The sequence below is a fragment of the Colletes latitarsis genome, chromosome 11 (genome assembly GCF_051014445.1).
Source record: "Colletes latitarsis isolate SP2378_abdomen chromosome 11, iyColLati1, whole genome shotgun sequence".
In the NCBI taxonomy this organism is placed as follows: Eukaryota; Metazoa; Arthropoda; class Insecta; order Hymenoptera; family Colletidae; genus Colletes; species Colletes latitarsis.
The window spans coordinates 16233149-16254618 of NC_135144.1; the positions used below are offsets into that span (position 1 = coordinate 16233149).

The 21470-nt window shown below is 36.5% G+C and overlaps 3 protein-coding genes across 10 annotated transcripts; 1 reads left to right on the forward strand and 2 right to left on the reverse strand.

Moving 5' to 3' along the window:
• Positions 1-3004: 3004 nt before the first annotated feature.
• On the forward strand, positions 3005-12516 carry LOC143347518 (sodium-independent sulfate anion transporter). The gene is made up of 11 exons (XM_076776721.1): positions 3005-3400; positions 4558-4739; positions 5961-6156; positions 6245-6465; positions 7228-7372; positions 7459-7623; positions 9274-9435; positions 9714-9854; positions 10126-10271; positions 11730-11891; positions 12083-12516. Exons 1-11 carry the CDS (start codon positions 3364-3366, stop codon positions 12191-12193), a joined length of 1668 nt encoding a protein of 555 aa, XP_076632836.1. The 5' UTR covers positions 3005-3363; the 3' UTR covers positions 12194-12516.
• Positions 12517-13595: 1079 nt separating this feature from the next.
• On the reverse strand, positions 13596-15950 carry LOC143347612 (uncharacterized). The gene is made up of 3 exons (XM_076776944.1): positions 15795-15950; positions 14158-14289; positions 13596-13885 (listed from the first exon to the last, which is right to left on the reverse strand). Exons 1-3 carry the CDS (start codon positions 15948-15950, stop codon positions 13682-13684), a joined length of 492 nt encoding a protein of 163 aa, XP_076633059.1. The 3' UTR covers positions 13596-13681.
• Positions 15951-16086: 136 nt separating this feature from the next.
• Atg9 (autophagy-related protein 9) lies at positions 16087-21470 on the reverse strand. 8 transcript variants are annotated; one of them, XM_076777356.1, is made up of 9 exons: positions 21303-21470; positions 21097-21210; positions 20217-20325; positions 19763-20079; positions 19218-19684; positions 18958-19142; positions 17839-18777; positions 17401-17772; positions 16087-17310 (listed from the first exon to the last, which is right to left on the reverse strand). In XM_076777356.1, the coding sequence occupies exons 3-9, from the start codon at positions 20268-20270 to the stop codon at positions 17164-17166; spliced, it is 2481 nt and encodes an 826-aa protein (XP_076633471.1). In that variant the 5' UTR covers positions 20271-20325; positions 21097-21210; positions 21303-21470; the 3' UTR covers positions 16087-17163. The 8 variants fall into 8 exon arrangements, with proteins under 8 accessions (XP_076633471.1, XP_076633467.1, XP_076633470.1 ...); XM_076777352.1 differs by having other exon boundaries at positions 20996-21210; XM_076777355.1 differs by having other exon boundaries at positions 21267-21341.

Below are 21470 nucleotides of genomic sequence, written 5' to 3' on the forward strand. Positions count from 1 at the left end.
CGTTAAAGTTTTCTTTCTCGTCGAGTGTTTGTTGGTTAACATTTTTCGACGCTTTAACGCGAAAGAACAAATGTTTCTTCTCTTACCGCGACACACCGTTTATGTAATTAGGTCGCGTTTCATCGGGATTGAATTGTCCGAGACCGCAGTCGTACAATCGACTCCGTGTATGCTTTTCATTTTTAATCGATTAAATCTCTTGATTCGAGCGCGACAGCAATTTTGGCCGCGAAACGCGATTTATAATTCAACCATTTCCGACGTGGCTGGTACAGATATACGCCTACGTAATTACGAATCGACGGATTCGAATACTTGTGTATATTTGCGATTACTAAGCTCTTTCTACATTTTTTACTTTTACGGTTTAACTGTTCGACACTGCTCCACCAATATGCATTATTGAAATATTATTATAAAGTTAAAATTAACTTAAAGAATTTTCTTTATACGTCTCGTAACATTTTTACGGGAGGGGGGATGATACGATCGTAAGTCACCGTGAACGAGAAAGAATATGCGTGAAGTTTGGAAAACGTTAATTGTTTTCGTGGAGATTGTAGGGAAAAGGTCCTGGACATCACAGTCTTTAAAATAGCTTTTGTTTGATATTGTAAAGTAACGTCAATGGACGGAAGTTTGTTTTTTTTTTTTTTTAATTAAAGACTGAATTGCAGTACCGATGGTACAGCGAGATATAACTATCCCGGAATGTGGCAAAGTGTGGTAGCAACGACGCTGTCGCTGTCCCGCGCGATACTGAAAGCTTCGAGGTTCGAGCTTTCATTCATAGTCGCCAGCCCGTGAGCAGTACGAGATATCCGGGTTTCGCGCAGGCGTTACATCCACTTCCGTCGGTTCCTTTTCGTCTTAGAAATGCCAATGAAACAAGGGGAACGTTTTCTTATACAGCACGATCTCGTTTCAATTCGCGAATCGATGCTTCTTGAATTAATAACCGACTGCTGCGTTATCGAAAGTGTAAATTGCTGCGTTCATCTTAACGTATTAACCGCCTCGTCTATTCTGTGAAAATTTATTGGTAAAAGCACCGAAAAGAAAACGTCATATAGTAAAATGAGCGATGTGACTTTTCACTAAGAAGCTAAAAAAATTAACTCCCAAGATTGGATGTTAAAAAAAATAAATCTAGACAAGACTCCTGAAAACAAAGTTTCGTTTTCGTGGACGACTTGTGATAAAATTTCTCTGGCATTCTAGACTGCGTCCTGATTAATGTCGTACATAATTGACACGTACTGTGCAACTATGAACGTTAGTTTGTTACTTGTCTATATGAAGATGTATAATTTCACAGTTATTGATTTTTGAAGAACATAAACGAACTATTGCATGGAATAAGACGCGTGTACACATATGTATATGCGTATACTTGTTTGTTCATGACATAAATTGACTATGTAATTGTTTTCCAAAACTTCTGAAACTTTCGTAATCAGTGCTATTAGTTACTAAGTCACGATCGTAGTATCGAGCAGCTGCAACATATAATAAGCCTGGGACTATCGTACCGTTGCAGGTGATTGTGGGCAACCCAAATTCGTACACGAAACAAGAATCCGATATAGGAATACGTTGAAGCTGTAATTAAGATAATTTACAAGGATATTAGTTCGGATAAATTATCGAAGTGCTGCAAAAATACTAATTAGGAGCCAATACTTTGACTTTATACAATTGTAAACTACATGAACTATAATTTGTCTTAGCATTTACTTTCGTAATCAAACTAAAATTTATGAATCCTATTAAAATCTATCTTCTTGAACATTACAACCTGAGAATTCATTGCTTCGGTTCCATTGTAGCGACGTTCTTTGTGAAATAAACGTTTTTTAATTGTTAGAGTGCTGCTTTTATTGGTATTAAATGCATTTTCTGTTCCGTTGTTTTTTTACAAGAGATTTTATATTGTTCGAACGATACATAACTAGGAAATAAAAGAATAAATGTTAATCGGTACAATAAGACATACATACACACAATTTAGGGTTATACTTACTACCGGATACTGAATCCATTAGGTGAAAGGTCTACTCGTATACCTCGTCTGTGCTTTGACAATGGAATACACGAAGGTAATTGCGTTCTCGATACGTGGAACGAGACTGTTAAGGTTTGACATTATTATATTATTGAATCCACACGATAAAGAGGCGAGTAAGAGGATGTAAATAATGTTTTGCTCCAACTTTGATCTACACGTATCCTCTTGAATAGAACATCAAGATAACACTTTCAATCCCTAAGATAAAAGGTAACGATAATCGAGTGGACAAAAATTCATTCGATACTCGCCCGCGATTAGTACTAATCCTCGAAATTACAAAAAATCAAATTCCGAATTAATAAACAAGCACGGCACTAAATCCACCTTAAATTTCTACAGAAAACTAACACAAACGCAAAAACATTTTGTCGAGTCTAACAATTTGTACGCTCAAATGTTTTACAGTATTCATTCTTTCTGACATACCGTTCTTGTCTCTTAAACGGTCTTCCTTGTCCAAAGCTTAAATAACAACCGAAAAGAACGTTCCAGCGTCTAAGAACGAAACGTTCCCCTCTCAACCGTTAATTTAAATTATTCACTAAATAATCCACGCACAAATTCGACTAAACTTCAATTTTCCCCACAACTGTAAACAATCCCAGAGAAGCAATTCGACCTGAACTTTGTTGATAACTATATTTCCGTTGCCTGACCACTTGATTGTTTTCACAACTGTATTCGTGTGGATAGAGACAAATCTTGTGGTAAAAATGTCCCCAAACAAAGTACCTAGCTTCTTCGTCGTTGATATTTCCAAAGTAGAGTGCCCCCCTTGAGGTCGATGGGTTAAATCTCGGATGAAATCGCGCGAATGCTATTGGCATCCATCGTTACGATTACACTGAGCCGTCGAGGCGGATCGAAGTGGGGCGGCGTTGATAAATACGTACCGGCGAGGCTTCGGTGCTTCAACGATTTATCGAATGTATACGGAGCCACGATCTTCGTTAAACCGGAACGTCGAGAGAATCGAATCCGTGACTGGTGCAGAGCTCGCCTCGTGTCTGTGTCGCGTCAACGGTTTAAAGCGTTTTCGAATTGTTTCGAAACCTGACGCGACGATGCGTGCTCGCGTCGAGTTGCAACGAAAGCGCACAGTGGTCTAAGCGTTTCTCGCGATGTCGATTTCGCTGCTCGTACGAGAGAAAAGATTATCGTTTCGCAAGACGGTCGAAAATATGATACAAACGGCGCGATCCTGTCTGTGAACGTGCGCAACAAATAATTTAAGGTGTTCGAGGAGAAACCGTTCGTTCGTGCTTCGCGTCGGTATAACAACAGTTTTAAGAATGTCTGAAAAAGTGAGGACCATAATCCGAGAGAAAAGTGAGTTCTGTGGTTGTTCAATTATTTGTTAAAGGGTAAATTCGTGCGTGTTGTTATTAAGTTATTGTATCGACGTAGATTTTTAATTTTGTTGTTTCGTTTTTGATTTTTGATTAAATAGAAAAAATTTTTTGGTTTAGAGACATTTACGCCAGTAACTTAAATGATAAATTGGTTTGCTAACTTTTGGAGTTGAAATGTACTCTCGAGTCGTCCAAGTTTGTGAATTTGGAAATGTTTGTTCCAACTTCTCGGTTTCGTCTATCGGATCCAGAAACATTGACTTAACTTGGGTCTGCAAATGTGACATCGTTTACTGTTGCTCCACAGAAACAAACTGTTCGACAAATATTGATATTTCCCAGTGATTTACTTTATTTATGCATGGATTTTTACGAATCACTCTATCATTTCTCAATCACTTTCTTTCAATGGTAAGCGGATTATTGTATAGGGTATCGCAGTCGGGAGAAGCTGTATCTAAAAAGCGATTAAAGATGGATAAAAGTGCCCATAATTTAAATATAATTGAAAGATAATCTGTAAATGATTTCATGCATTCTTCATTCATTCATACACCTGGAAAATGCAGTTGCACCTTTTCTTAAAATAGATCTTTGTAGTTTTTACTCGTGTATTTATTTTAATAGGCGATTTAAAAATAACAGAAAAATAAAATAACTGAAATATACAGTAGTTTTTAGGTCACTCTAATACCGACTGAATTTGTTTTTCCTTTTTCTCGATGAGAACAAGTGGTTGAGTATCATTTTTGGCTTTACTTCTCGTTCTCTCTATTTATACTTTTAATACGAACGTATTTTTTGTGCCATACCTCTTGAAAAAAACAGGCGCATACACGAGCGAAGCTTATATTTACAAACGATAGTGAGCAATTTGGTCGATTTTTTAGGAACGAATAATTAGACATTTAGTAACTAAATATATCTTACGATTTTACCATCCAAAGTAAGTGTTTCAAATCCCAATAAACCATCGAAATAATTGATAATGGTTAATTTCTGCTGTCACGCACAATTTCTTTTTTACATTGTAATTCAATTTTTTTTCAACCCTCGATACGTCAGTCACGCGAAACGATACTCGCGAGTCTCTTTCGAGAATTAACAAAATCGCTTGCGTTGTTGTATTTTAAGTGTCTCGGTGCAACAAAGACACTTGCTATGCGTACGTGAAACAAAAGCTACCGGTTCTCGCGTGGTCGACGGCCTATAAACTCGCATGGCTGCCTCAGGACGCGCTGGCAGGTTTCACGGTCGGCCTGACCGCCATTCCTCAAGGCATTGCTTACGGTATCGTCGCTGGATTAAGTCCAGAGGTAAGTTCGAGAGAAACAACGATTACTCGACAACATGGATTCATGTCATAATCACCCTGCCGTTCAAAAGTTTTAAGACAGTTACTATATTTCATGCAAGTCTCAATAAAATCATGTAAAATATTATACAAAGTTCACCAAGCAATAAATACTTTCATTTTTTCATGTACTAATTCTATAATCTTATAATCTGTAGAACAGTCAATTATTATGGCAGCACTCTCGAGTCGTAAGTCTCAAAAAATTCAGTGATTCATGAAGTGACCATAAAGGAAGCTTAAATGTACTTGTCATCGGGCTAAAGAAAATCTATACATTATTCTTCGATCCAATCATCAATTAAAATTCAATATAAATGTATAGGCACGGACTTTACCAGTTTTATACTTATAACATGCTAGTTTTTAAAAGGAAAAAAAAATAAATCAATTCTATTTACTTTCAAAATCGATGTGTATTATCTCTAAAAATCCTGGAATATTTAAATCAATTTTAACGCCAGGAGAAAATTTGTTCTTCGAATAAAACGCTGATGCATAATAGTTCAAGGGGATAAAATCGAGGTTTGAGAAACACTGTCTTAAAATATTATACCTAGCATTAGTAAGTCTCTACTTGGAACATACACCGACTATTTGGTCCCCCTCCACATCGAAATATATTATACTCTTGGAGAGAGTGCCACATAAGTTTCTGAGGGTAGCAGCTTGCAGATTAGGTCAACATATGTCTATACTTGACCATAATTATGGGCCATTACTCAGCACGCTTAACCTAGTTGATTAATTGTTATATAACTGGCAGTGGTGGCAAGTTTCACCGGTACCAAAAACTAAAAAATTTCGAAGAATTTACTTTTTCAAAGAAATAACGAACATCTATCTAAAAAGAAAACGGAACTTTATTTTAATTCGTAAATAAAAATAAAAACACGATTCACGTATATTTATTGTGTGTACATATGTTCCATTAAAAAAATAATGTTTATACGTTATATACCCCTATGAAACCATTAAACTTCTTGTCTCAAACATTTTTTATCGTCACCGTTTCGAAGATACAATGTGACTAAATCAGATTTGATATAAACGAGATTATTTACCAAGCGCATAGACGATGACAAAGTATTAATAACCTAACAATAATTAATAATAATAATTATTATTCGTAGTAAGTTATACGCTTGTCGTTCACACGAAACTTCTTGTGTTTTGTTGTCAGTATGGGTTGTACGCGTCGTTCATGGCTTCGTTCGTATACATTATCTTCGGTTCGTGCGACAGCATTACCATCGGACCTACAGCTATCATGGCAACAATGGTGCAGCCATTGGTGACGAATTACGGTCCCGATATAGCCGTGTTACTTTCCTTTTTGAAAGGCTGCATCATCGCGGCACTCGGGCTGCTTCACTTGGGTGAGTGGACTCAATCGACAGATTTATTTTGGATGATTTTCTCTTATCGATCGACGAAACGAATAGCGACTCGAACCGTGGATTTCAGGTTTTCTGTTAGATTTCATTTCGTTGCCCGTGATCGTGGGCTTTACGACGGCCGCGGCGATCAACATAGCCGCCTCGCAGATCAACCCGTTATTAGGAATATCCATTAGAAGCGAAGATCTCGTGGACGCCTTATACAAGATGTCTTCGAATCTCGATAAAATCAGATATCAAGACACAGTGCTGAGCATCGGAACGATAGTGGTCTTAGCTTTACTCAAGGTATTGTACTATCTCTTTAATCGAGTAATCGCGATCATAAGATTGACCAAATCGGCCCAAAAATGTTTTACGCTCGATGCAGGTTGAAAGATCTCGGGAAAACACGAAATAAGTAAACTAGGGTAGATAGCTGTAGTGTATAGGGAAGGAATTGAAATTCATTTTTAAATCTGTTGGTAATGTTGCGAGTAAGACGAAAATGGTAATGGGGTTTCGAGAGCCCAGAAAAATAGAAAAATAGTCTGTGACAATACTCTAGAATCTTTGATGAATCAATGAGAATCAAAACTAACCTAACGAAAAAGCTCTATATTTATGATGACCTATGCAAGGCGGATCGCAGCCAATTTGCTAATGTTATTTAGTTTTTAATTAATAATTGCATTACCCAGCTAAGAGTATTACGATTATTAATTAAACGCTAAATAATATTACCCAGGTCTCACCACGTGGAGGTTGCTGCGAATGGAGACCCGCCCTAACCGAATCCCAACCACCCTTCTTCATTAATAAAAATCTTCTGTGACCAACGATCGTTGATCGAAGATGAAACAAATGAAAGTGCAACCAACGAAAGAAGCAACCAACGAAAGGTGCAACCAATGAAAGAGCAGAGTTTTCGAAAAAATTTGCCATGAATAGCAATTGAAGATCGAAACGTTAATCACGATCGACTACTCAATTTTTGGCGAGCAACGTTAACGTTTCTCTTACTTCGTGATACTTCCGGTCGTCTAATGTTTCTATTAAATTTGCCACAAGAATTTACCTGGTCGTCGAAATGGCACGTGGCAGCAAAAGGTTGCATGGGCCCTTATTCTAGCGCGTAACGCTTTAGTGGTTGTCGCAGGAGCTACCATGGCGTATATTTTTCAACTGAACGGACAAGAACCCTTTAAACTAACTGGTGAGATTATATCGACTCAGAAAATTCCGTTCTGCGCCGTCGCTAATCGTTGAGAATTGATGAAAAAGAGTTGTAACAATTTTTAGGAACGATGGGTGAAGGGTTACCACCGTTCGGCCCACCGCCCTTCTCTATCACTGCCAACAATCGTACGTACGATTTCCTAGAAACGGTATCGACAATGGGAACAACGCTTTTCTCCGTTCCAGTGGTATCTACAATCGAGCACATGGCGATAGCGAAAGCTTTTGGTACGCTTTACGTTTGATCTACACAGTTGGCGAAACAAATCTAGCGAACTACTTACGTAAGACATTTCGAGAAACCTGTTAAGCGGTACCCTTGATGCTTATAAACCACTGGATACATTTTCCCTTTACGATTGCAGTCTGTTTGCTACAAGATTCATACTTGTTAATGATGCAAATAAGTTAATAGCTTAACGATCTCGAATGCACTAAATCATTCAACAAAATATATTTTGCTCGTCTCCGACAAACTACATGTACCAACGCTGAAGCTCTTAACCGTTTAGCTTTAAATTTTTTTCACAGAATTTAGTCACAAAATAGTTATGTATTTTTATTTCTTCTGTAGCTTTAATAACAAGAAACAGTTTTGTAAATATTATTTATATTGTTCATGGAAAATATACGAACAAAATCTGGGAAATAAATACCATAAATATTTACCGTAACAAATTACTGAAAAAGTTTCATACGAAAAACGGTTAAATATAATTAGAAATAACCAGAATGTTTCGTTTTATTACTGTTGGATATCGAGTATTTGCTCTGCGCAGATATTACTTTGACTGAGAATAATATTTACAAGTTCGTCATTAAAATAAAAGCTAAAGCAATCTGCTGGATTTGTATAATGTTCAATCACATTATTTTATTCACTGTGAACGTAAAATTAAAGCCAAGTGGATAAATAGTTTTCGAGAAGAGTTAAACACGAGTTTGAAAAATTCGATTTCGTGAAAACTGCGTTTAAAGTTTAACGAGGATCGATCAGTCTGGGACGCAAAATTGACGAGGCTGGAACACGCTCCGGAGGAAACGTTTTATTTTTGTCAAAGTTTCGAATTTCGTCTTGAAATTTTAGGACCGTAATCTCAAAATATGTAATATTGCGACAACGCAAAATTAAAAATATCCTTTGAGCTTTGGCGTTGAAAACAAAATTACTAAATCAGCCCCTGAATTTTTAACGCGCTGCAGTCAGAGATGCTACAGCCTTGGCACCCTGCAGTTCATACAAGATCGCTATATTTGTTTCACCATGAATACGATATCTCAGAACATGCGGGTAGCCAGAAGTGTAAGTCGGAATGAGCTTCGAATGTAAAGCAGGATCCCGATTCTTGCGAGAATCCCGAATGCAAACTGAGAACCCGATTCTTTCGAGAATCTCGAATGTAAACACTGATCTCGCTTCTTTCAAGCCGCTCACCTTTTTCAAGCTGCTCGTGTATAATAGAAATGCGATACTATGGGTTTTTTCCTGACATGCTATTCTATTGAACAGCTTCGGTGCGTTTCGAACGGTTAAAATGTTTCCAACAGCTTTCTGATAAAACGGTGAAGTTAGATTCCTATTGTAAATTACTGTTCTCGTTGCACGCTATTGTTCCCGTTACGTCAGTGTTTTTATCGAATTCGAATTTTGCCAAACAAAAGGATTTGATTGTCACACATTTAAAAAATACACACGAATGGATCGAAGAAAATGGAATCTGGAATGGAGTTTAATTCGTGATTCTCCCAAGAGTCTTAATCATTTGAGACGAGATTTTTCTACCACGTTTTTACCGAAGCTCGAACAACTCAGTTGATTGAATGGTCAAGCGCGGACGTTTGATAAAAAAATAGTTAATCGACGCGATTTGAGTTTAGCGATGGGGAAAACTTTGGACGCTACGCAAGAAATGTTCGCGTTGGGAGTGTGCAACGTCTTTGGATCCTTCGTTCGATCGATGCCAGTTACTGGTTCATTTACCCGAACGGCCGTCAATCATACATCCGGAGTCAAAACAACATTCGGAGGCTTGTTTACGGGTTAGTGAAAATGTAAATTTATGATTACATTCTCTCCTGTTTAATACGTTGGTTATCGAATGGAGAAACAAACCTTGTTTCGCGCCTCGTGGCACTGTGCAAATAATGTAAACACGATAAGCATGATCGTACTAATTGTAAACCACTTTTACGCGATGTTATTTTGTAATTTCTCTATGCAATATTATTGAAGAACGAAGAAATGTTTTCTTTTCTTTTTAATTTCGCTGTTTCTCGTCTCGATCGAATATCCCGAAAATGATGGTTGTTGTTTTCAGGTTGTTTGGTGCTGCTCGCGGCCGGTCTGTTGACCACTACTTTTCGTTTTATTCCGAAAGCCACGTTAGCCGGAATTATTATCAGCGCCATGTACTATTTGATCGATTTTACGACATTCGCTTTGTTGTGGCGTGCCAAGAGTGAGTAAACGTTTAATATTTGACTACTACAATTATTTACGTAATCATAAGTTGCGATTAAAGACTCGTTATAAATGCAATTCTTTGTTTAACTCTCCGCAGATCGATATAGATTGACTATTGTTTTAATTACATTAAAAGAAACTGAATGAACGACTTAAGAAAAGTTAAAATATGTCTTTCAAACATTTTCTAATATTTTTGCGTATATGAATGTTTGAAGATGTTTCCGCGAATGTTAATGCCATTCAGAAACGCGGATATCTTCCAGAGACTGACTTCCTCTTGATGGTTATTACTCTACTATTTTGCGTATTTCTAAAACTGGAATGGGGAATCATTATTGGCATTGGCTTGAATCTACTGCTATTATTGTACTTCTCCACACGACCCTCCGTCGACACCGCGACCGAGCAGGTATTCAATGAGAATCCTCCATTCTGTTTCGTTATTTCCAATACGCCAGAGATGGGCAGAATTCTATTCAAACAATAGAACATGAACAGAAACTCCGTATAACGATTTAATCGCAACAGTTACTCGGATAAAATGTTATTTCGTTCAAAGTGAAACATACGTAATTGTATAATTTGGCTTGTAACTTTTGTTGAACAAACGGAAGATCGAAAGTTGTTAATCTTCTATCTACTATTCGAAATTTGTTACTCAGACGGGAATTTTACCCATCTTTGCGATAAAATTCTTGCCAAAAGTTAAGAAACATGTTATAGAAGCGTTTTAAAATGTTTAATGTCTTTTCACACGCACGGACATCACGCAGAACTTTGTAAATGTTACTAGTTTCATTATTTAAGAACATAGACGGTCCCATGCTATTCGTATCGTGGTAGTGTGATGTCAATGAGCTCTTTGCTTTAATAACAGCTTGGCATTTAGACAGCGTCCCAAGCTGAAGTACTACTGTCCCCTGGAGAATATACTCGACGTCACTTTGCCTCCACTATCACGTGTGTACGTATGACGTTTCAACTCCCAACCGGTAGAATACATGTCACCAATGTCATCCTACCAATTGAAAGCCTCTATGATAGTATGCACAAATTTTGTTTCATCGTGAGTATATCTCTAAGGGACAAATATCTCAGCTCGACACGTGGCATTGAATCGACTAACTTTAGTACAGTGGGCCATACTAGAAACCACATGTTCGTGATTTATCGCGATAATTAATTTTTATTATTCGATGGCCGCGAAATCAAACATTTTTTTATCTTACGATACATTTAAATAACACTTGCATTCCTTTGTAAATACGTGATTTTTAAAATGGAAAATAAACAAAAATAGTTTACAAAAAATAAAAGTTTGTCAAAGTATTCACATAAAAAGAAAGTGTTTTTCTACGATATCGTGTTGAAGTTGAAGATTCGTGAATCTTCATGGTATTTTGCCGTATAATTTGTACAGTTGTTTTCTTCAATGAATTACGCGTAATTGTTCGTTCAACCTTCCCGGCCATGTTAGAAGCGAATTTAAGTTGAGTATATCCTTCGCAAACTATAATTAATTTTCCATTGCATAATGTCTGTCGTCTGAAGCTCAGTAAATTGAATCCTTACAAAGTTTACTCAGGAAATTTGTATTTTATAAATTTTAAAAAGTAAAACCCATATACAGAATTAAAGTTATAAAATTCGTGATTTATTTATCATTGATATAGCGAATATCAATTATAACGAGGAATATTTGTCGCTCCTCTGGTGCTCGTTCCGAGTTTGACTGTAATTTCATTTAGAGAGAATTCCTTACGACAACTCGAGTAAATCTAAAGTTTCTTAACTTTCGTTCGTAAGTGTATGTTTAAAGTGTTGTTATCTTTGGATGTACGTCTGTGAAGAATTGTTCTCTGCACAGGTAGGAGATGAAACCGTGATACGAGTTACGCCTGAAGAGTCTATTGCCTTTCCAGCAGCGGAGACCTTCCGAGCTACCATTATGAAGCTAACGGAAAAGAATCAGTGCAATGTTCTCCTCGACTGTAAGAACTTAAAGAGGATCGACGTTACGGTCGCAAAGGTATTTAAATACCGACATCTCTGCCAACTAAACCAATGCTTCGAACGAAACTGTAAACTTTTAGAAATAGAAGTTGTTCGGTGAATTTTTAGCATTTAAATTGATAATAATTTACTTGTAAGACATCGTCGTAGTAAGTACGTTGTAACGTGAAAAATGTTTTCTACGTCGAAACGATTGTTATCTTCTAGAACCTGAAACTGTTGGGCAACGATTTGCAGCTTCGTGGACGAACCATTGCTTGCGTGAACTGTTCGAAGGACGTCGAAGCTGTCTTGAAGGCCGTCGCCCCAAACCTATGAACCTCACCGAAAACAATGAAAATGCGTACGACTGTCACAAAACTCAAGACAATACGTTACACGTGTCTGTACAGCGTTCAAACGTGGTGTGGATCCAATTCAATTCATCCTTTTATCGAGATTCAATAACATTCCGATATACCTGTCTCGTGCTACTGAACGACTTATTGCTTTCGCGTAGTTCTGGTCCCTCGAGCTGATCGTGAACTTAATATCATTCTTTTCGAATCGATTTTCCATTCGATGTATCATGTTCAAAAATAATAATACATCCCAAGAAAACATTCCAGCTCTTCGACTCCCCTTGTCCATTTTACGTTTACACAGAGATATTAAAATTACACTGTCCAATACAAATTCTGTCTTGTAATACCCACTGGGTGGTTCTGACAATTCCTCGATCCAAACAAGAATCCGAAAACCGAATCGCTCCCTCAGTCTTCGAAAAAACACGATCGTTCTTGGCTTTAAACAATTTCATTGTAGAGTATTTAAGGCACGAGTACGAAATACGTGCTTCACAACGTTGTTGAAGAATAGATAATAAAGAATAAAAATTGATTAAACTAATAAGATGTTTTTCAGACAAAATAAATACGCATATACGAAATATAGAATTTTATTCATAAATTATTCGGATATTTTTACTCGTAACAATTCTATTAAATGTTTTGCGACGTTACCGGCAATGATTAGTTCGTGAAATTTCGTTTGCCCCGATCATCTGTTAGCCTTTATTTAACAAGACCAACGCGATTTCAACTAAGACTGTTAAATGAGCTGTCGAAATTTGGATATACAGTCAACGAGAGCTAATCGGCTTTGCGGATGCGGACTAAGTACAAATTACGATCGATACTTGACCACGATATCCTCACATTTATATCTACATTTTATTAGAATTCCTGTCCTTCTAATATATGTAACTCTCCAACCTATAATTCATGCAAAAGTGCCGCGAAAGTTTTTGTTTCATGATTACTACTGTCTCTAGATTGTCTCCATTTCATTTATTACTTACTTTATAACAGCATTTTTAGTCGAATCTCGTTGCTTACGCATATACATATTTTAATTACATTTTATTTTCATAGATATTTCGGTAGATATTTTCATGAGTACGTAATTAAAATGTTTAATAATAAAAGTATGTTACAGGTATTCAACGTATGTCGTATAGGAGCGCGCAGCATTCACTAGGAAATTAATAACGTATAATCCGTAATCATCCCAGACCATAAACGTACAATTTTTTACCGAGCGTATTAAATTTCAAACGTTATTGCAGTCGTAAATGTTTCGATCGATAATAAGCGACAATTTTGACTCGCGTAAAGCATTAAATTGATCACGCTTGCAAACATTAGAATTTAGAGAAAGAGAAAAGAAAAAATCACCATTGCTTAGCGTTAAATTATTTTCGGGACATTAAACAGGAAATCGGTAGATCGGTACACTGAAATCTTGGCACGGAAGCCAACACACAGGTTAGACGTTCGTTGTAATACCTAAATCGATTGGGTGTACACTTTCGATGTGATCGTCCATCGTTTCGTTCTCCAACAGTATCCAGTAACAGTACTTGCAATATCTTCGACGATGAAACTTGACGTGTGTCGATAGCGATAGCAAAGTGGCAATTTGCTCGTGACAGAAATTGCACTCGAATCCCAATGGCCGCTGCTCTGAAAGCTAACATTCAAACGTTCGCCTATTTAGATTGAACTTGGGAAAATAGCGCGACTGTACAAAAGTATATACGATGTCTTTTTAAACCTATTCCTTATCTATTGTGAGAATATTAAATACTTGTTTCATACATATGGTAGGCAGAAACATTAATATCATACATAATAGAGAAAAAGAATGAATGAAAAGTAACTGACACCTGGACCCTTGGAAATTTACTTACGCATACAATTTTACTCATTAGTAACTGCTGTAATTGCAACAAAATTACTTACGTTCGTGGCGTCGCCGCTACTTCTGTAGTTGTTCTTTTCCGAAATCACGGTGTACTGTGGTATTTTTGAGTCGAGACTTTGTTTACGTCGCAGCTGTAGCGGTAACACGATTGGCAATTTACCTTCTTCCAACTAGAATTACGTTTTTTTATTTATTCTACGTATTTGTAGCAAAACACTGATTCTCATTGTCAGAGGAAAAACAGCTACACTTCGTAGATGCGTGAAAAGACGTACAGTAATGTAACGCATAATGTCTCAGATCGAAACCGTACCGGAACATTTTACAAACATTAGCCGTCGTTATACGGATCGTTTGCTTTTGTACGTATCAGAAACGAGAATGAAAACTGTAAGAGCGAGTGAGACACATTTAAGGACAACCATAGTACAGAATAAAAAGTATCGAAAATTTCTTCTCACATTTTTAAAAAGTTTAATTATGTAAACTTATATTCTTCAAATTTTATTTTGAGATTCAAAAACGTAATGAAATTATAGAATATTTTCGAGACATTTTTCAAAATGATTGTCAAGATTTCTTGAAACGAAACTACTTTAAATTTTGAAAGTATATTCGTAGATATACTGTTTTCTTTAATTTTGTTATTTATTTTTATTTTATGTTATTAAAACTAAAATATGTCTCGTTAAGAGTAGGTCTTTCAATGTTAAATAACTACTGAAGTTTTAATTTATAAAGATTATATGTATATAAATTGATTATTATGTAAGATTGTTTTAACTAAACTGCATAAAATATTATTACTCCGTTAACAATTTCGCGATATTTAAAATTAAAATAAGTTATCGGTTCAAGAATTAAACTACTTTTTATTAGTGAAATATGTAATATTTCAAATAATGTTATTTGAAAACTCCCGCGGTCTTTTATATTTAACGCGGAGTAATACACATGTCACGCAGAAAGTAGTGCGAGTTCCGATAGTTAAAGAAACATAAGATTGTAATGAATTTAAATTAATTATTACATAAAATATTTGTAAAAAATTATATACGAGTAAAAATTACTTCAAATTAATAAATTTTATTTACACAAGTACATTTATTGTCAACTCAAACGATTTTAGCGTGCTACGACAGATATACGAAAAGCGCGAACCGTGTCCTGGCTCGTGATTGGTAGAACGCATATTGCGAAACTCATTCTACCCAATCGTAGGTCTGGTACTTACCGCGCATTCGCAATATGGACAGTTCGTTCAAGCTAGGCATTTCAAGAGCGTCTTTTCGTTTCAAACGTTCCAGTATACGGTTCTTATCTTTCTCATAAAATAGAAATAGAAGTGCAGGCTTAGTCGTTGAACAAGTTAAGATCTCTCGTATCACAAATTTAACGTGATTTACTAAATTTCATGAGATTCGTTTCGCTATTCACCATAAATTTTTCGCGGGTATACGTGACGCCATGTTAATTTCTTGTACCGGTATCGTGAGCTTCGTTTCAAATGTCCCATTCCTATTACTACATACATACGTATTTGTCAGTGCTATTCATTTTGGCTGATCTTTATACAAATTCACGATTAAAACAAGCAAGAGGAAGTGCTTTATACAAACTTCATAAATACGTAAGAAGAAAGGCAACGAGCAAGAATGAAGACTACCACACATACCTTTCTAGAACTTTGAATCGGTGGACGGATGTCGTATACGAAATCTTTCTTCGTCATCTTTTCACTGATGTTTCGATTACATCGCAGATTATACTTCGTCGCATCCCCTGACATCGAATCTGCCAATGAATTTCTGTAGCCCTGGTGAGTGTTCATACTTTACAAATACTACCATTTGTTTTTCAGTCATATTCTGCGTTTAGATGCTCATTTGCTAAACCGCGGATAGAATTGTATTTAAAACTACATGTTCAGATCTTTGTGCACATCTGAACAAAAAATTTTGCAAGTATATTATGAAACGTATTTATTTGCTATAATGATAAATTACAGATAACCCTTAAATTATTATTAATAATAATAATAGTCCTCTTCATAGAATCATGTAGATACAAGATTTTCCTAGCAAAAACTAGGTTCTTATTTATTTTTGTTACGCGTTACTTTGTTTAAAAATCATTAAGGTATGAGTCGTAGTCGCTTAATGCCGATAAAAATCGACAATTATACGAGTTATTGCACAACGAAAGTTGCATATAACAAAGAATAAACACGAGCTAAATCGTTCCTAACTTATGCCTCGTGATAATTCGCAAGTTTTTCGAGTAGAATAAAATTTGCTCTCGAGGTCGCTAGCTGCACCATGTTAATGTGAAGAATATGGAAATTCGCGTATGTACAGACGATTTCTCGCGTGCCTTAACTGTTAACGTCCATCCACCGTGTTTATCGAGTAACTACATTTAACAAATAAATAATCGTTTATGCTATGGCGCGCGATTAATTTCATGTGACTAGAGAATCGTGGCGTTGGAAACTAAAGTTGACATTACCATATATAAAGATTCGTATTTTACAATTAAACGCAAGAATATCCCTTTTCAGTTGTGCCCTAAATAATTTACATAGCTCGTTCACCTTTTGCAACGCATAAATAACGTTTCGAAAGAAAGCAATTTTCCATTGTAAATTTCAGGCAGGAAGGATTAGTTTCGATTTTTACGATAGATGGTTTCCATAGTGCTAATGCTAACGTTATCCAAAACAAATGTTCTGAGAATTTTTTGCTCATAAACGTAGACGTTTCTCGCATAAAATATATTTGTATTTAGGCCGTCGACGTTAGAATAGGCATTCTTCGAAATAGCTGACCTTTCTACGCGAGTCTAGTCAAGCAACATTTCGATATTGTATTTACATCGATAACACAGATTCTTAAACGTTGGAGCTATACCCTTGATAGTAAAATAAATCACGAGGTCGTCATAATTGTAAAGCGGATAAAAACATTTTATTCTCTTAAAGGTGATGATATCACTGCACGAATTATTCAGATGCCATTCAAATGAGCGTTCAAGTAATATTTCGATTATTGACTGTTTCTTATAGAACAGTCTTGATGTAACAGTAACGGAGCTCTTTCTTGTCTGACTTCAGGAAGCGTAGCAAGCTCTTGAACAGGGCTTCGTTGCCATATACTTCTCGTGGCCACTTCTTGATAGCCTCTCTTTTTAATCTGTAATTTTAACAAACGCAACATTTACGAGTCTCTTTGATATCAAGAATAGAAACTGTTTGTTGAAAAAAGTAATGTCAAGCGTCGTACTTGTATGTGATGAAGTTCATGCAGGTACAACGTAGACAAAGATATATCGGTAGCAGTAAATTCCACCGGTACAGACAAATCTGTAGACAATTCGTAGCCTGATCCAAAGACAGAAGCGCCTAGCGATTGATTGGATATTCCTTGTTGCAATCCAAAAAAAACTCCTTTATCATTGTATGCTGGACCCTCTGCTCTGCTTAAATTGCGTCGAACCGCATGCGATAGAAAGTCCGATTTGGTATTTAACGAGTTATGTGTCACAACCGAAGCAGCCGAAGTACCACGTTGATTCACGAATACGTTGTTCGCATTTGGCATGCTTAATTGATTCACCATTGTGCTTCGAATGGTGTTCGATACTATGTCATTATACTGAAATGGCAAAAAAATTAAATTTTATATATCTCATCGAAACTTCTTCTTCGACATGATACTTACACCAGGTCCCAGACCAGACAAGCTACTTAAACTTGTCAAAAGGGGATTTATTACGCTATTTCCGTCTTTCTTAGCTCTTTCTCTTAAAGCGAATATAAAATTTTCAGCGTGACTCGGCAGTTCCCATTCAGGATTTGTTAAAGTAAAATGTATCAGGGATAATTCCGTTTTTCCGTCTTCCGCTTGCGTATACTGATTTGACGTAGGAATATGAAGTGTTTCCGGGTCTACGCCATACCGATTATCATACCCGGTACTGTGATCTTCGACAGGGCTTTGTATCACTGTTTGCCACATTGGATTTCCATGTTTTCGCACGTCCATTTGCGCGAAGCTACAAACGTCGCCTACTCCTGTAACTTCGATCGTAAAATTTCGATAAAAATCGACGATATCTATGGCTCGCTGCCTCATGTGGAAGCATAAAATGAATGGTGTAAGTAGAGGAGAAATTAATTCTTCTAAAAGATGAACTGCACGATACTGAAACAGTTGTGCCACTTGCGCTCTCGTGGTTTGAGTATGAGCATGGCCACGCCAGCTATCCGGCCTATAGTGTGTATGCGCTAGGACAGCGGTTAAAAGAGTCTCTGGACACCAAACTAAATTTTCATCGGGTATAAATGCCCTTGCTCCTGCAACCATTGCACCTAGTATGGTCATGGTAGTCAACACGTGTTCCACTGTTAGCACATCTTCATCATATACAGTCAATATTAATAAAACTGCTAATATACTTCCAGCCACGAAAGTAACGTTCTTTGCAATAACAACCATAATAGGGGATGTAAATATACTCATGTATTTTGAAGCTGGACGGTACGCACGATTTAACCGCGCGTTCAATTCATGATCGAGTTCATTGAAGTGTCGAAGATACAATCTACCATACAAAGACCACGTTCTCGAACCTAGAGTTCCTGGCTCTCGCTTGATGATCTATGATCGAGACAGAGATTATTTCTGATCTGATTATACCTGTGACGATTAATACGTTAACCGTCACGCTATTTACGGTATCGACTGGCACGAATGGAAAGTTAAGTAAAAATAGCGTGACAGTTAACGCGTTAATAATAACGAGTGAGATATTTGTTGGAGAAAGATTGAAGTACTCACCTCTCCGTAATTAAAAAAGGAATAAAGTATCTGCCACAGTAGAATTAATGGACAAAATAGGAAGTTCGCTATTCCAACCCATAAGATATGTTTGGACAGCGTTTTTGCAAGTTCCTGTCTTTTGTTCAGCTTTTTGTAATCTCCTTTGAGGTGCCAATTGTTTTCAAACGGAGACCACGGGCCCCCTATGTGAAAACAGTTGACGGTGAGGAGCGAGAATTATTTTTAATCGATGCGTATCTGAATGTCTAAAAGCTTACAAAATAGAAGTAATTCCATATTGTATTTTAAACCTCTCGTCATGAAAATAACTTCTCCAATAATAGGGACTTTGAGTCGTACAGGTAGCAAGGATTTATTAATCATAGCCACCATGTAATTTTTAAATCTTAATATTCTATGGTATATATCTAATTCGGTAAGCTCTCTTTTGTGAATACACATCTCTTGTTCTTTCTGTACTTCTCTGACACGTTTTTGGACTTCATGCCAGGTCAAATTATCCAAATCGCAATCATCGATTTTGAGAGCGGTATTAAAAAATTGCTTTATATCCCAAAACTGCGTGAGATGGTACAAAACTTTCACCAAACGTAAAATCCAAAATATTGCGGCTACTAAAATACAAGTCCATGTGATCAGATTCATAGACGCTGTACACTCGCCAGTTGATAATATGGCGTCGTTTATCGACGTTTTGTGCGAGGTGCTATTGGTTACTTTATTCCTAAAATATAAACGAATTGCGTTTCAATGAGTAATCGTTCCTAGCACTACTTGTATCACGTTTTCGGCAAAACCTTACTTAAATAGCACGGAGTAATCGATGCAATGAAAGAGAAAAGTTGAAAATGTAACTACGAAAATGAATTGTCCTAATTCCAGCATTTCTTGTAACATCATACAGACGAATCCATGCTTTTGATGATAATGGTACATTCTTGTAAAAAAAGAATCCAAATCTTCTATGTGATTCCATCTAGCTTTGTTCCCTTCTGGTACTACATGAATCATAACACCAGACTCCTGAGGTGTTTCTTCATGATCGTCATCTTCCCCCTCTTCCTCCTCACCTTCATATGGCTCCATGCGTTGATAGCTGCCATCCAATACCGTTGTCATCTACAAACACAGTTTACTTTTAAATTTGTTGATTTCTAAATTTCATAAATATCCAATTGAAACTAATATTTGCCATCGATGACAACAAATTGGAAGTCCAATTAATGCATAGAAAACCTTCTAAAACATAGACTTACTGTTTTTGCTCGTCGGTTTGGCTCTACACAGGTAATGACAGTTTCTCGTTTCATTCTTTCATGTCATTAAGATTAATTAACTACCGGTTGATGGTTGCTCTATAAGCATCTAAAACATAAACAACCACTACATGAATTCACTGATGCAACTTAAGATATAATTGGATATATCTACTAGCCGATCTATTACATCTTAATTACAGTTAGGAAAAACAAAACTTTTGCGAACCCTTCTTTGTCTATGTTTTCCTCGGATCATAAAAAACTCTTTTGACATTCTTATCTGAAGATTAAATAAAGATGTTTCCCAATCGATTACAAATCCATCGATGGGTTATTCTCATCTACTTGTTTTCTCTGTATATGTATGAAATTAATATTTTCGAATATACTTTCTGAACCAATATGTTTTAAAACGCAGTTAGAAATATACATGCATACGAAATTACCATATGAAAATCACTGAAAGATTGTTCGCAACGTCGTATGAATAACGCATTACTCACAATATTAAGTACATCGATAATTTCGAAAAATACGAAACACGACGTACGAATAATATTTATAATAGCTGGATGAAATGGATCAAGAACTAAGTCGGTCAACAAATGACAAAAAATTAAATCGACTTTGATAGGAGGATGTGTTTCACTTTATATATGTATATATATTTTTTTGAAATCTAGTAGACTCATTGGATATATTAAAAATGTCCAGCTTACGACGTATCGTTCGTGCGTCGAGCGTCGAACGTCGCTTTGTCTTTGCTTTAGGCTGACCTTTATTCGCCGAAAATAGAAGCGTCGTAGACGCAGCAGCGAAAGCGATACGAATGTTTGGTAACACAGCTGATCTCCATAAACAAAGCATCCTGCCGTACCTTCGTTTTTCGCGACTTTTGTCCCACTCTTCAAATTGAAGCGCACTTATTCCTAACAGCTGCAAACTTATGAATCCTCACTCACATATTGGTCGCAACGGGGAAGATTACTCACTACAAATTTAGACATTAAATCATTACAAGCGCTTGACTAGTCGTTCGTGTCTCACCATCTTTGCTGAATATTACTTCTATTTGTAGTTCACCTTATTCTGCTTGTCACGAACCGCACGTTGACTGTAGGAAGTACTACCTGTGTCATTTACTTTTGTACAGTTGATAACGAAGGTTTCATTGTTAACATTCATCGATTATTCATTCCATTGCGAGTTTATAAAAATAGTTATAAACATCGCAAGTTATATAAATACACA